The 16,247-nt window shown below is 32.2% G+C and overlaps 6 protein-coding genes across 6 annotated transcripts; 2 read left to right on the forward strand and 4 right to left on the reverse strand.

Annotated features, from left to right (window-relative positions):
* Positions 1 to 1,194: 1,194 nt before the first annotated feature.
* On the reverse strand, positions 1,195 to 2,921 carry PHYBLDRAFT_165679 (hypothetical protein; the record flags this gene model as incomplete). The annotated part of the gene is made up of 7 exons (XM_018435279.1): positions 1,195 to 1,499; positions 1,567 to 1,857; positions 1,927 to 2,030; positions 2,149 to 2,226; positions 2,302 to 2,390; positions 2,562 to 2,625; positions 2,815 to 2,921. The coding sequence occupies 7 exons, from the start codon at positions 2,919 to 2,921 to the stop codon at positions 1,195 to 1,197; spliced, it is 1,038 nt and encodes a 345-aa protein (XP_018295230.1).
* A 2,335-nt stretch (positions 2,922 to 5,256) lies between these two features.
* PHYBLDRAFT_154816 (hypothetical protein) lies at positions 5,257 to 6,432 on the reverse strand (the record flags this gene model as incomplete). Its single annotated transcript, XM_018433353.1, has 3 exons — positions 5,257 to 5,369; positions 5,450 to 5,800; positions 6,414 to 6,432. 3 exons carry the CDS (start codon positions 6,430 to 6,432, stop codon positions 5,257 to 5,259), a joined length of 483 nt encoding a protein of 160 aa, XP_018295231.1.
* A 1,491-nt stretch (positions 6,433 to 7,923) lies between these two features.
* PHYBLDRAFT_67999 (hypothetical protein) lies at positions 7,924 to 9,655 on the reverse strand (the record flags this gene model as incomplete). The annotated part of the gene is made up of 4 exons (XM_018441871.1): positions 7,924 to 7,958; positions 8,016 to 8,949; positions 9,010 to 9,370; positions 9,543 to 9,655. The coding sequence occupies 4 exons, from the start codon at positions 9,653 to 9,655 to the stop codon at positions 7,924 to 7,926; spliced, it is 1,443 nt and encodes a 480-aa protein (XP_018295232.1).
* Positions 9,656 to 10,274: 619 nt separating this feature from the next.
* On the forward strand, positions 10,275 to 11,840 carry PHYBLDRAFT_158100 (hypothetical protein). Its single transcript, XM_018433733.1, has 5 exons — positions 10,275 to 10,396; positions 10,642 to 10,676; positions 10,816 to 10,866; positions 11,360 to 11,374; positions 11,471 to 11,840. The coding sequence occupies exons 1-5, from the start codon at positions 10,363 to 10,365 to the stop codon at positions 11,534 to 11,536; spliced, it is 201 nt and encodes a 66-aa protein (XP_018295233.1). The 5' UTR covers positions 10,275 to 10,362; the 3' UTR covers positions 11,537 to 11,840.
* Positions 11,827 to 12,200, reverse strand: PHYBLDRAFT_142697 (hypothetical protein; the record flags this gene model as incomplete). The annotated part of the gene is made up of 2 exons (XM_018430855.1): positions 11,827 to 12,042; positions 12,138 to 12,200. The coding sequence occupies 2 exons, from the start codon at positions 12,198 to 12,200 to the stop codon at positions 11,827 to 11,829; spliced, it is 279 nt and encodes a 92-aa protein (XP_018295234.1).
* Positions 12,201 to 14,019: 1,819 nt separating this feature from the next.
* Positions 14,020 to 15,068, forward strand: PHYBLDRAFT_158101 (hypothetical protein). Its single transcript, XM_018433734.1, has 4 exons — positions 14,020 to 14,145; positions 14,222 to 14,244; positions 14,501 to 14,615; positions 14,728 to 15,068. The coding sequence occupies exons 1-4, from the start codon at positions 14,056 to 14,058 to the stop codon at positions 14,905 to 14,907; spliced, it is 408 nt and encodes a 135-aa protein (XP_018295235.1). The 5' UTR covers positions 14,020 to 14,055; the 3' UTR covers positions 14,908 to 15,068.
* The last annotated feature ends 1,179 nt before the right edge of the window (positions 15,069 to 16,247 follow it).

The following is a 16,247-nucleotide window of genomic DNA, read 5'->3' on the forward strand; positions in this document are numbered from 1 at the left end:
TATAATATATATACGTCTGTGTGTGTGTGTGTGTGCGTGTATTTTTTTTTTATATTTGTCTTGAAATACTTGGTAACAATTTCTTTTGAATGTCATTGCTGTAGACTTTATGTAAATTGATTGTATAATAAAAGTTTTACGTTTCTTTTATTTGTCGATTCTTCATTCGTCCGGTTAAAGCAAAAAACAAAAGGAGAAAAATAGAAGTAACATAGGTAGTGGTAATAGTAAGAAATATATATATATATATATATATATATTTCAGTTTGAATTTGATCAGTTCGATGGTGATTCTGATGAGGGTATTTGTGGAGGATTGGCTTTGCGTTCTTGTTCAATAGAAGTCATTTCGGCCAAGAGAGCATCGACCTTGACTTGGAGAGAATCAGCCTTGGCTTCGACATCACTCATTAGGGATTCGGCACCCTGGATTTCTTTAAGCCATTTATTAAGGTCAACATCGGTCTCATCGGGAACAGGCATTATGATTTTATCGAATAATTATATATATATATATAAAAGATAATAATAATAAGAAGAAAAAAAGGAGAAGGTTATATGTTACAAAAATTATTCTACATATTGTTGTGTGGTCTAAATGTTGAGTCTCAGCCTTTTTTTTTTCTTATTCTTATTTATTATTTTCCTTCTCCCTCCTACCATCCTCACCAGTTGCGAGTCTGATGGTCTTTATCTACTTGTTATCGTGTGTATGTGTGTGTGTATGTGGGTGTGTGTCTTGAAATAAAACAAAAGTCATATTTGAAGGCTGGTCATATAGAAATATATTAATTATTTGATATTTATTAAGAGTCATTTTTTGTTTTGTTTCATTGTTGGTTGGTTGACTTCTTTCGTTTCTTTCTATAGGATCTAAAATATCAGAAGCAGGTTGTAAAGTAATAGTAGTATAGTCAATGAATAAGGAAATAAAATATATAGAAAGCAAAAGAAAGCAAGAGATATATAGATAATTTTTAAAGAATAAAAAAAAATAAGAACACAAAAAATAAACAATACACAATAGAGAAATAGTAAGAGAGAGAGAGAGAGAGATGGGTGACGATTATGAAGGAAGAATAAAGAAAGGTTAATGTTAAAGATGAAAAAGGAGAAAAGAAATGTAAAGGGTAGGAAGATGATGTTTTGTGTGCAAGTAAGGTAGGAGGTAGATATAGAGAGAAGAAGAAAGACTTAAAGATGTACTTTTTGTGATTCTGTTGCTTGATTTCCAAATGTGTGGATTATGGCTTCATAGCAAAAGAACATGACGGCTGCATTGGGAACAACTCGCATCAAATGTGCTGACATACCACCATACAAAGCAACCACTCCTTCTTCTTTGACTACGAGTTTTAGTGTCTGAAAGACGCCTTTGTACTTGTGAATTCCTCCTTCTGCCGGTTGTCGCAAACGAGTACGAAGCACCTCGTGGGGATATGAAATACAGGCTGCAACCAATTTTGAAATTGCCGCTGCTCCAAGATTACCCATCCATTCTACAAACCAATTCATTGATTAATTTTCGTTTCATTTCATTTTATCTTATATATTTATATATATTACCTTGAAGGTTCTTTCCTCCTACTGTCCTCTTTTTACTCTGTAGTGCCTTTTCGGAAGCAGAAATTGCCCATCTTTTCTTCAGGTGCTCATATGTAACCCACTGGATCGTACCCTCCACCACACCAAGATAGGATGCACTCATACCCTTGTAGAAACCTTTGATGCCTTCCTGTCGAAAGATGTGGAGTAGACAGTCTAGGGAGCTGGTGTATTGTCGTGTTGTTGTACTCTGTAACTGAAGACGTGTCTTGACCACCCAGATAGGATTCGTAGCTGTAGATGTCACAATACCTTTGGACCCAAGCATATGCATTAATTGTCTTTTATTCTTCTTTATATTTTTTCTTTCTTTCTACTCACCAGCAGTGGCTGCTGAAACCAAATGTACGACAGGAGTTTCTTTTCCATGATTTATTTCACTGTAAAGCCTTTTACCATTGCTGTACACAAAGAAATTGATAGATCTAATAGTAATAACAATAACAGCAATAATGTTAATGATGATGGCAATAGAAAAAAAGAAGAAAAAAAGGACAAGGTTGTTAATTGAATTGGATTCCTATATATATATATATATCTTACTTTGCAGGAATAACACCAATTAGGTTTGGTCCAAGACCTTTGAAATATCCTCGTACTCCTTCTACTTGTTGAATACGGCTATATCAATTACAGTGATTAATTAGTAAGCCATCAATCATTTCCTTTTATTTTTTTATTCTAGTTGTAGCTTACATCAATAATCGACCTGTTTCTGCAAAATGGTGCCACAAAAAAGTTTGTTTCCCCGCACGCTTGAGAGCGCTTTGTTGATAAAATGTAGACTATGTAAAAAAACACATATATAAAAATGTAAATACATGCATATATACACCAAAACTCATGAATAAATATATAGATAGATAGCTGACTAGCTAGCTAGATATTTATAATTACATATTTATATTTATCCTTTACTATCTATCTTTTTTTTTAAAAAAAACAAGCAAACATACTTGAAGACGAGTCTTTACTACGTCCAATGGAGACGTACATACTGCTCCTGCCAAGCCAGCTGCACTGATAAAATACAAAGAATGAAGAAAAGAAAAAGAGAATTAAAATTACAAGGAATGTGCACATTTGATCAGGTACATTGGGGTTTTAAGAAATTTATTTTTGACAGCTATTGTTGTTATTGTTGTTGTTGTTGTTTTGTTTGTATAACCAAGATTTTTTTTTATTCTTCTTATCTTTCTTTAAACTTACCCTCCTGCAATGAAGTGAATGAATGACCTTGAGTCTTTTATTGGCTGAGTCAAAACTGGAATCTGAACCACTTCTGGAGTAGCATAATGGCGAGAGGTGACTGACATGGCAGAGCCAAATATTATATATATATATAAAATATATAAATAAAAAAAAGGGGTAACTAAAAAGAATATAAGTAAAAAAAAAAACTACCTTTGAATCAAGTCCCTGTTACACGTGACTCCAGCTGTCATTTATAGAGAAATATGCTTTAAAACCAAAAAAAAAAAAAAAAAAGCAGAAATATCATATCCCAAAAGAGGATATTTAAAAGTTGAAATAATGATCGAGAGAATAAAGACAAGCCCGCCACATATATTGGTGGCTTAGACTTGCCTTCCTGCCCTAATCTCTTTTTCACAAGAGCACAGTCTTTTAAATTAAAAAAGGTAGGTCCAGGTTTATCAATCAAAGATACATTTTTTTGGTGGTAAATAATGGGCTTCAGACTGCAGGCTTTAGGCTCATGATGAACTCGCATATTTTCAAAAGAGTGTCTATCGTTCCTCTTCTCCTTTAGCAGGCGTTGCTCTCTTGAGAACGATTCCAGCAATATAATGGAAATTATTTACACAAAGTATAAATACTTTTGTGTCAATATCATCAAATTGCTTTAGTGTCTCTTTACACAATTCTGATAGTGTGGTCGTACTGTTGTTATAAATAATATATATCCAAAAAAAAACAACAACTCCTTGTGGTAGGCTTGTATGATAAATTCTCTTATCACTCACCCACAAACTTGTAGCTTGTGTTGCCTGTTGTCTTGAATCTTTCTTTCTTTCTTTCTTTGATGATCTCGTCAACTGTTGGGCAGAGGAATGTTGAGCTCTTTGATGACTTTAGTTAGGGCTTTCAACTTGTTGTAGCTCTTTCGATATTGTATTCACGATTATGTACTTTTGCGGCCAAGTCTAACTGTAGGTCACAAAGGTTATTCTAATACGAACATTCTGTACAATCATAGTATATATATACGAGAGATAGAAAAGCTATATATATTAAAATTTAGGACAAGTGAATGAAGGTCCTATATAGACGTGAGCTCAAACGTAGAAATAATTAAGTATATAGATTGTATCAACGGCAGGAACCATATCATAGAGACAGATGAGGATTTCTGAGAGAACATAAAAGGTGGATATATAGATGACAGCACATTTAGAAGGAATCCAAATGATAGCCAAAGTTATATGGAGTTTTGTGTAGTTCTAGCTGAACATGTACGCATCTAAAGCTGAGCAAAAAAAAAGATTGCCACGTCTCTAGTGAAAAGGAGAGTGATAATGGGTGTTAATGGAACTGCATAATAAAAGCTATGGACACCAGGAGGAGCAAGAATTGAATGTACATTAGATAAAAGAGATGGTGCAATTGTATGAAAATGTAACAAGAAGCTGAAGTATGTATATATATTGAATGGAGATGAGGGCTAAGGATTGAACTTTGAGGGATGTTTGCAAATGGTGTACATTATATGTGAAAATGACATGCTCTTCAGTATGGTATCATTTTATAAGTAATTTCAAGATTTGACACAAAAAATAAAATAAAATAAAAATAATATTAGGTGGTGACAAAACGAAAAAAAAATATGCTCCGTAGAGCGTTCCATCTCAGAAGTTTAGTGTCATCCTTGTGCAGGGGCCATGCTAATCTTCTCTGTATCGTTCCAATTTTAATATGTGACAGAGGTGCAAGCACTTGTCGACTAAAATAAATGTCCCAAAACACTAGATATATGCATTTATTTGCCGCTTTACAAAAGTTGTGGGTTTCTAATATTTTTCAGAAAATTTTTTGTATTATAAAAATTTTATACACTAAATAAAATCAAGTAAGCTGTACTTTTTCCCACCACTCTTTTTTTTTTTGGTGTTCTATATTTTTTGAGGGTTTCTTTATCCTACACAGTTAATATAAACGTTTTCCTACTTTTTCTTTAATGTCATGTAATTAAATTTATTTTCTCTTCTTTTCTTATAGCAAAAATTAAAAGAAAAATGAACGAAAGGTGATAAAGAATATATTTTGTATGTGTGGTATAGACACAAAAATTGAGCAAAGTACAGACCCCACAGTTAAAAAAGTTGGTCCCTTTTTGCTAATGAATCTGGCAAGTTAACAATATCCAAAACTGTTACATAACAGGTACGCATACACTACGCGCTTATACGTTTTGATAACCAAAGGTATTTGAACAAAGTGGCCAAATCAGATTATATTTTTGACCATTTTTTTTTGTTATCGACAGGACTTCCTTACACATGATATACTAACTTATATAAAGGAAAGAGTCTAGTACAGTAGCCCACAGTAAAAGCAATGATGGTAACAATAAGAGTAATAAATCAAAAGAAACTGAACTTTATATATATATATATATATATATATATTTATTTACAAGAGGGTCTCATAAGGGATTGCAGTGATGGTCTGGGGAACGTTCTTGACAGTAGAGACGTAACGGGCAGTACGGGGCTGGATTGGAGCTCTCTTCATGCTGACGATGACTATTTAAGCAGAACAAAAAGAAAAATCAATATATTTTTAAAAAGAAATAAAATAAACTATATTGTAATGGTTGACTTACCACCAGCATCCTTAGCAGCCTGCTTCTTCTGGGCGTTGTCCTTGACGCGGTCCAAGAACTCCTGACGGCACTTGGAGTGCTTGATGTGCTCAACACGGATGTTGACACGCTTCTCGATGTAGCGGTTGCCGACACGCTTGTTGATGATGACACCGACAGCAGACTTGGTGACATTGTAGACGACACCAGTGCGACCGTGGTAGAACTTGTGAGGCATGCCCTTCTGTACAGCGGCGTTGGCCTTGATGTCAACGATGTCACCGGTCTTGTAGATGGTCAAGTAAGTCGACAAGGGGATAGCACCATGGTCGCGGAACTTGCGCGAGAACATGTGACGGGTGCGAGCACGGACTACATATTTATAGACACATTTATACATTTATACATGTATGGATTTATTTATTCGATTTTATACAACAACAACAAAAAGCGTATAAATGTATACATGTATTTATACATATTGGTATTTCTCACTTCTTCTTATTATTATACATGCTTTTTTTTATCTTCTTTTCAACAAAGAGAATATTACATATATATATATATATATAATATGCAGATTCACAGATGTGTATGTATGTGCGTATATTGTATGTAATTATACTCTCTTTCTTTCTTAATAACCAATTTTTAAGTCATCTTAACAAATACCCTCCAAAAAAAATGAATATTATGATTTCTTTTTTTTGTACAAATTCAATGCAATTGAATTGAATTGAATTGAAATATGAGCATATACAAATAGACAAGTGATATATATATATGCGCATATAATTGAATTGAATTGAATTGAATTTGTACAAAAAAAAGAAGTCATAATATTCATTTTTTTTGGTCTATTCGTATTGGTATTGGTATCTGTGTCGGGTGTGGCGTGTTTTTTATATGTTCAAATTTTGTTGTATTTCTTTTCTTTTTTTTTCGTATCAAGGAAGTATAAATGATGATTTGATTTCCAACTTACGACCGAAAGAGTGAGGCATTTCTACAACAGGTAAATTTTAAATACATAGAAATAATTTCAATGCAAGAACAAGAATAAGAATAAGAATAAGATTAGGATCAGTACAAATTATTTCAATAAAATAAATAAAAAATTCACTGTGAAAGTAAAATTAAGATTTGATCTGATTTGATATGATTTGATTTGATCTTATTTGCTTTGATTTGCTTATATAGAGTTGCTTTTTTTTTTAAATTATTTTACAATTAGATATTAGATTTATTTTTATAAATAGTTTTTAATATAAAAATAAAAGCGAAACTTCTACACAAAGACATACTGTAAAGATCCTAGCAAGTGAAAGGGGAAGGGGAAAGAGAAGGAACAAAAGCTAAAAGGCCAAGTCGGTTGAAGAAAATATTGAGCAAGAAAAATATAAATAAATAAATAAAAATCTATAGAATAATAGAATGTAAATATAGATATATATATATAAAATAGATGTAATGAAACCTATTGGCTAATATACTCGTGATGTCATCAACATGCACTTCTTTTTTTTCCTATTTTTGTATGTATGTATGTATTGATTTTTTGTGGTAAATGACTGATAGACTATAGGCAAAATGATGGCCTCTAAAAAACATTTATGTTCATACTCATGAATTCAATATATAAAGATATATAAAAGTATGGATAAAGAAAAATCATCCGAAACCTATCTATATATAAGCTCTTTCTTCTTCTCTTCCTTCCAAAAAAAAAAAAGAAGAAGAAAGGGAGAAAGAGTCCGCTCAACTGGATTAGACCAAGACCAAGACCAAGACCAAGACTAAGGCTGAGACTAAGACTATAGTAAGTTCAAAAGGAAGAAAAGAAAAAAAAAAGAAAAATTGGTAAGCTAGTCTAATCTAGTCTAGTCTATATCTTATATATAAATGATATCAAAATGGTACTACTGAAAAAAAAAAGAATAAAAGAAAGAGGAAGTACTGACGTGTAGTCTTTTTCACTTTTTCCAATAGATCTATCGTGCTTATTTTTCTTTTCGATTGATTGCTTGCTTGATCTTGGTACAGCCATTTAATGATTAATAATAAATAAATGGTTACAATAGAATATTTTGTGTTTTATAAATATCTTCAGAGAACTTCTTTATTATATTCTATTTTGACACAAAGTAGTCTGAAATTAGCGTGTGTTTCTTTATGTTCGTTGTCCGCCTTGTATAAGACAGATTGGATAGAGAACAAAAAACTAAAATAAAAAAAAGATGGTTGTAGTGGCTTGGAGTTGATAATATAGAATTGTGGCATAAGAAAGAATAGTAGAACATGCATACAAACAGGTTAATAAAGATTTTTGTGTTTATCTATAAGATATATATGTATTGTCCTCAAAGAAGAAGAAGAAGAAGAAGAAGAAAAGGGCATTGTTGTTATATTATTTTATACAAGTAATAAAGACAGATAGAGTGATAGATAGATAGATAGATAGATAGATAGATAGGGTATATTCATTTATTTTATAATTATAATTTAGTATCTTGTCTTGGCCCAGATGTTTCTAGAAATAAAAGTCAAAGTCAAAATCAAAATCAAAACCAAGGATATTATAGCTTACCTAACCACTGGCGCATTCGTTGTAGGGCAGGTAATGCTCCAGGTGTGCTATTGGTGCCTGCAACTGTAGTACTACTGCTTGTATTTGCGCTGGCGTTTGTGTTCGCAACCGTACTGGACGCATTAGCCATCATCGACTCTCTTCTTTCCATCATTACATAGTGCATCTGCATCCTTATTCCATGACACACGGCCCTCAGACTCTGCATCTCTTCCTGGAGTCTAAAGGTCTCTGTCATCAGCGCCATGTTCTGCTTGAGTTCCAGAGAAATCAGATTTGCATTAAGAGTCTCGAGCTCTGTTTCCAGTCGTTCGGAGTCTGCCAGCAGGATTGGTCGGATTGGATTTTGCAAAGTCGATGAAGATGTGGGCACGGCAGAAGAAGACGAGGACGACGAGCTAGAGTTTGGTAAACCGTTTTGTAGATACGAATATGGAGAAGACGAGATGGAAGAGATGGAAGTCGAGGTAGTTGAGGTAGTCGAGTTGTTAGCCACAGTTGGAGTCGTGGTGTCTGTGGTGGCTGTATGGGTGTATGTGTTATCGGTAGCTAAGGTTGAGATCTGGGACGGGAAATGGGATGGAAAGAATAGCGAGAGTTGGTCAACTGTGAGCTGGACATGTTCCCGAAGATAGTCTTGTTGGTTTCTTAACCGCTGGTTCTCTTGTTGGAGTTGGTCCAGATCATGTCGTAGGGATCGTTCGGTATGCTGCTGTTTGAACAAGAAATGTTTGATAGCTTCATAGGCGCATGTTTGAGCGTGGTCGTCTTGTTCATGTCGTTTTCCTGCCCAAGTACATCCGAACTGAGTGTGAGTACAAGTAGCTGGGTGTAATGGACATGTGTTGATATGTTTTGTGTATTCTGAGCGAGTATGAGAAGTTGAGCAATGTGAACATTGGATCAATTCTGCCGGGCAAACATCATGATGTTCCTATATAAATATATAAGTTATATATATATATATATATAACAATAATAATTATATGCTTACTTGTAATTGGATTGCTCGTAGCATCTTTTTACACATCAAACATTCTATGGTACGATACTGGCATGTTGCGGTATGGCAATCCAAATCTTTCTTGTAAAAGAGTTCTTTGCATTCTTCCATTTGACAGGCAGTTGAGCTATAGAGACAGTCGTGGTCTAGATGATTCTGTATGAACTGACGCTGGCCTTCAAAGTCGCAGCCTGCTTCTAGACGAGGGCATTGGACGATGAGTTCGTTGACCATGTTGGTGATTATCTTGACGGCCGGAATGAGGTTTGATATTTCTAGAGGTGCTCTATCGATTGGACAATGTGGAGAGGTTTCGATTGCTTGATAGATGCATGATTGACAGAATGTATGACTTTATTTTTATTTTTTTGCATTGTTTTTATTAATAATAATAATAGTATAAGAAGAAGAGGAAGAATAGAGACAAAGGACGATAAAGAAGGAAAAGAAAAGAATGGCAGGTTATGAAAAAAGAGCAATAATAATATATAGATGTATATATAGAAGATAATTGTGCACCTTACCCACAAGGTGAGATTACTGGATCAATAAATGGGGTTTGGCACACACAGCAGATGAGGTTTGGGTTTGGTTCAGAGTAATTGAGAGAACGCAAGTCGACATTAGATTCCTGCATTGTATACGATTATACAAATATTATATTTGAATATTTATTTTATTTTATTTTAATTTTAATTTTAATTTTATTATTAATTTAAAGAATGTGAGCTATATTTTGCCAAGTAAAAAAAAAAAAAGAAAAAAAAAAAGAGAATAATAAAATTCAACAAATTGAGTGAGTGAATGAATGATTGTATTTGTGCGTGTGTATATAGATAACGCACTTAATAATAGTGATTATTATTTTTATTAGTGCATATAGTAAAATAATAAAAGTGCTTTTTTATATATATATATAATACCCGCGTGTATGTATCTTAATTATATAATAGAAAATAATAATAAGAGACCCATAATTTCTTTTTGTTCTTGAAGAAAGAGAGAGAGAGACAGAGAAATATTTGTTTCTCCGCCATATTTTTTTTTCCTTCATTAGTGACTGGCATGTGATGAGACACAGAGCATCACTCACGTCACTCAAGTGAGTGGTAGGGTCTGATTGGTCTATTTATTATTCGGACAGAGTATAGTGAAGAGAAAAAAAAATTTCATAGTAAGTGGGCCTGCTAATAGACGCCATAAGAAGGGCGGCCGAGTTTTGAGCATCACTCTTATTACTTTTTCTCTTTTTTCCCCTTAGTAACCGACTTAAGAAACCTCGCCGGTTTTCTTTCTCTTGTTTCGCTCTTCAGTTCTTATTCACCTCCTCTACAACTTTTCATAATGGCCAAGGAAAAAACCACCAAGAAGACCGTCAGTAAGTTGACCAAACAACATACCACCTATATGCTCTATATGTTCTATATGATCCTATATGATTCCTATATGCCCTATATGCCCTATATGATTCTATACACCCATACACCCATACACCCATACACGCAAGACATTGTATACTATAATATATATATATATATATAAAATTATTGCTATTGGACGTCACTTTAACTCTGTAGTACTATCAACTAACCACTATCTTTATCTTTATCTTTAACTTCTTAGCCAAGAAGCTCTCTCCTTACAACAAGTTCATGAAGGTAAGATATCTTTTTTTTGTTTTTTGTTTTTGTTGATAAATACATGTTTTGTTCAACAACAACAAAAAAAAAAGAGAAAAAGATACAATCTTTTAAAGAAGTATAGACATGCTTATTAATACTCTTTTATTATCTCTAGACTGAACTTGCCAAAGTAAAGGAAGCCCAGCCCGGTATTGCCCACAAGGAGGTAACGTTATTGACCATTCTTATTATTATTTTTTCATTTTCATTATGATTATGATTATTTTCATTATTATGATTATTATTATTTCCGTCTTCCGACGCGCCTTTTTTTTTCTATTTTTTTTTTTTTGGTGTTTGACTACACACGTACATACCATATACACAAAACACATACACGCACTCAAAACAAATACACTCAAAACATACCCGCACCCCATACCCACGCCCAACCCACTCCTACATATATATACACACAATCTATATCTATATATATATATATATATAGTGTGTTATGTGTTATGTGTTATATGTGTGTTATATGTGTAGATCATCCGATTATTATGTGTATATATATAGTTTAATATGTGATTTTGTGTGTTTATATACTAAAACAAATTTCTCTTATAATTTTTTTTTCGCGATTTTTTTTTTCAATCCCTCTCTCCGTTGCGTGTACGTGTATTTATTTAATTATCTGTTTGCGTGTGCGTTTCCAGGCTTTCAAGCAGGCTGTAAGTATAAAAAATATATATATAAAATTTGGGAGTGGCTGAGAATTAACTAAGAAATGTTATACTTTTTTTATTCTTTTTTTTTGATTTTTTTAGGCTCAAAACTGGAGCAAGTCCTCCGACAACCCCAAGAACAAGGAGGCTGCACCTGCTGAGAAATAAATTATATAATATTATTATTTTTTTTTTACACCAAAAAAAAATATCAAAAAATAACAATGATTTAGCTTTATATATATTTTTTTTTTATTATTATTATTATTATTATTATTATCTTTTTAGTCTTTTTTGCCCATCTTATTCTTCTCTCTATTTTACTGTCTGTCTGTCTGTTCATTGGCCTGTCTTATATATATATATATATATATATATACATACACGTAAAAGATACTTATTTAATTTATTTATTTATTAATTAATTAATTAATTAATTAAATATTTAAATATTAAATTTATGTAAATGCTGGTCTATTGGTTTGAACATCATCTTTAGGTTCAATTGAATCCTTTTGTTGCTGCTGCTGCTGGTCGGTATTCCATTGACTATTAGAATACATTGCTGTCTTGAAAAACGTGTACACCAGTGACATCTTTGTCTCTGTCCGTCGTAACTGATCAATCAACTGAACGACATTTCTCTCATTTGCATCGGCTACAATCTCATTCAACTTCATATATAATTTTTTTTTTTCATTTCATTTCATTTGGTGGATATTGTTTCATTATTGATTTTATTTTTATCAAAATTTATCTCAAAACAAACCTTTGCAATATTATCAACTAGTAATTGTATTTCACTAACAATTGCATCTTCCAATGTTCTCATGATGTCTTTCTCAAAAAATGAATTGATTGAAATGAGTTTATTAAAAACAAAAAACAAAAAAAAAAAAGTCAGTTTTCCAAAAATAAATGACGCTATGAAAAAAATGATTGGCCATTTGTTATTTGAATTATTGTCGGTAGATATAACCAATTACGACCTTTCTAAATAAACTTCTTATTATGTGCTTAAACACTGGAAAAAATTGTGTTCGTTAATGGGCGAGAAGATATTGTTGACAAAAATGATGAAGTGATGGACTGGGGAATAAGACCTCGATTCCCACAACACCGAGCAACTTTACTCAATATTCTGGTAGCCAACCACCATATCGTGACATGAATGACCCAGAACTTGTTATATGGGGGTAATCTACCTACATTGTATTTTCAATTAGATCACTCAAGATTGAAGAATTGATAAAGGGAGCAATTACTACCTTTCAAAGAAACAAAAAAAAAGTATCATTAAGGACCCACCCAGATTAACTGAAGTCAGTACCACTAACAGAGCAACATGGCAGGTGTGAGAGGATTCCTTCGTCATTACGTTGACCCTTCTATAATCAGATATCAAAGGGAAACCTTATTGACAGCCCGGAAGGACAGCCTGGTGTCTTTCTCTAAGCCTTCAGGGTAAAGTGGTGTGTCTTGAAAAAAACATGACATATTCATTGTGTGCATTAGCTTTACTACTTTGAGTTTATGCATCTCTTCTCAGGCCCCTAACTCTCATTACTTTAAGAGCCACAGTATGAGTTGTTATCATTAGAGTGTGATGCAGACTTGTTGGATAGTTTACTATTTATTAGCCTTACGCGTATCATGTCTTTCTCTTTCTTTCACCAACTTATATTTCCAGAGTCTGACAGCACAAACTGGTAAGTAATTATCATCCACTTTTTTTTGCAAAGCACAAAAGACAATATTTATGAATATTTTGTACCCTAACTGGTATTAATTATTATAATAAGAATGGATCTTTAGGGACCAGATAGAGTTATACCATAAAGAGCGCATAATTACTTGGTTCGAAATATGCCACACTTACAAAGATACTATGAATAATTTGATGAGAAAGTTCAAAACAGTATACAAGGACTCTACAAAAGCAATTTACAAGTCTAAAACAATTCCAGACTTGAGGTCCTTATTTACTCAATCCGAATTACAATAGTATTAAATGAATCAATTAACACCACAAGAAAAAAAAAGTCTCGTAGTCAGATTGAAATTGCCGCCGCAGGTATAGTATTAGCAAAACTATTTACAAAAAGATATACTGATTAAGAACACCTTTAATAATGTAGACTGCACCTGCTGGCTCTACAACTGCTTCGTCCTCATCTCCTGATCGTGATCTTAATGATACATCTTCAATCTCACCTTCTTTATCTGCTCCAAGAACAACTAAAGCAAAATTGAACGAATACATTGAGATGTGCAAAGACAAAGCAAATAAACATAGATTTAACTTGCAAACTAAAATTCATCAAGTACTAACAAGTAAGGTTATTATCCTCCTGAAAAAAAAAAGATCAATTCTGTTCAGAACTTGTCAAATATATTGATGCTGAATCCCTCCTCGACAATATTTAAGTACAAAATAAGAAGTTTATTTAGAAAGATCGCAATTGGTTATATCTACCAACAATAATTCAAATAACAAATGGCCAATCATTTTTTTCATAGCGTCATTTATTTTTGGAAAACTGACAAAACTTACTAGCTGCACTGTATGCTTATTATGTGTATATCTTATTAACACGTGTGACTTGTTTTTATGTTCTTATTATTTTCATCATCATCATCATCATCATCAACATCATTACTCTTGTCATCTAGTTATAGATTGCTTAATGGAATCTACTAGTGAAATGGCTTCTTCTCTTACAGCCATTGTCGAACCTTTGACGATGTTTATTGTAGTCAGAAAAGATCTTTCAAAGGCAAGCCAATTATCATTATTGTATTATAAGGTAATACATATGTATTGATTTACAGTTTTTATTTTATTATTTTTAGACCTTGAAATGGCCAACTGGCAGGTAACTCAATAATAGTTATAAAAAAAAATGATTAAAAAAAAATTGACGGGGGAAACACGCTATTTCCTTTTACTTTTTTTTTTTAATTTTTTTTTTTTTTTACAATTTTTTTTTTTTACTATCAATTATTATTATTTATTAAACGCGTTTTTTTTTTAAAAAAAAAAAATATATTTTTTTAAAAAAAAATTATCATTATAATTATTATTAATAATTAATAATTGATTAATAATTATCATCATGATCGATTCTATAGTGTAATTGCTCAGGCTTGTCATGCTTCTACAGCTGTATTACATACTACACGCGATGAACCAAATACAAAGGAATATCTCAAAGATCTCCATTCAATGCATAAAGTAGTGCTCGAGGTATATTAAATAAAAATAAAAAGTACAATTTAAGAATCAATTCAATGTAATATATCTTTTTTTTTAAAAAAATAAATAAATAATAAATTATAAATTATAAATTATAAATTAGACAAAAAACTTGGATTCTCTCGAAAAACTAGTGACAGCACTTGAACCTCATCAAATCCCATTGTTAAAATGGACTGAGCAACCAGAGAACATCGTCACTGCATTTGCAACATCTCCAATTCGTGGAAGAAGTCCAGAAGTCAAGGACATCTTTAAGAAGTATTGTTCTCTGTACAGATAAAAAACGGCAATAATAGAATAAGAAATTCCCCTCCATTCTTCAATTCTGCAATTCTGCAATTCTTGGATCAATTAATCAATTATATCTGTATTTGTATGTCAGTGTACATGAGCATGTATTGAATAATAGATAAAGTATCCTTGATATTCTTATAGAAATGTATACAAGTACAATTCACTCTATATAACTCTTCTTTCCAGAGTACTTGTGCCTATGAATACTTCTTTAATGGCTACACAAACAATATACATATATGTATAAATGTTTGAATCTTTATTTGCTTTTTATTTATATCAACGTCGAATGAGAATGTAACTAGAATGGTATGTGTACATTTAGAGTGCATCAAGAGAAATCAAGCCTGTATTATCATTAGTATTTCAATGCTTTGACTATTGAATTACTCATCAATCTTTACTTTTGTCTTTTAATGATTTGAGTTGCAATATTCCACTGATCTATATATACATATATCAATTATACTTTTGCAACCTCTCAAATAAGCCCTATCTTGTGGAACACGTCTACATACATAGATATATAGAGTAGATAGAATAGATAGATATCTTTATTATCAATTGATTATCAACATTGTACTAGCCTATAGTTAGAATGCATTAAAGAACTTTAAGAAAATAACAGACCCTGAATATTAGACTGCAAGCATGCACACATTATTGTTTACTTGCTGCACATCAAAGAACAAAAGGAGTATAGATATCAACATTCCTTTGATAACATGTTTTTATTTTTGCTGTTATTTTATGCGAGTCCCTTGAAGTCTATTGACTGCTCATCATCCTCATCATCTTTAATCATTTGTTTTCTCTCTTTTTTTTTTTGTATAGATTGACATCCAATGAGATTCTAGATATCAAGGCTTGAAGATCCTTGTGAATTCTACAAGTCTATTTATTATTATCTTGATAACATTTCCCACAATTCTCTATTTTATACTTTTTATATAGATACTACAATGTATACTAGACACGATGGCGCAAGATGAAACTGTTGATATGAAATTTTCGTGGAACAGCCCAATATTCTTATATATATATAAAGGACGCCTCCACCTTGATTGTTAAATAAACAAGGAAACTTTGGTCACAAAAAAGAAAAACACACACTATTTAGCTGTCTTTTAGGCAGTACCATAAGAAAGCAAAAAAAAAGGAGAAGAATACAAACACAAACACAAACACAAATGCACAAATATATACAAGATATACACGTATTCTTTTAAACACACAAAAAGGAATTGGATTTTCATTAGAATCACAATGACCAACTAATCATCTATCCTTATCAATATTACTTTTATCATCATTTCACTCTATTTC

This window comes from Phycomyces blakesleeanus (genome assembly GCF_001638985.1).
Source record: "Phycomyces blakesleeanus NRRL 1555(-) unplaced genomic scaffold PHYBLscaffold_5, whole genome shotgun sequence".
NCBI lineage: Eukaryota > Fungi > Mucoromycota > Mucoromycetes > Mucorales > Phycomycetaceae > Phycomyces > Phycomyces blakesleeanus.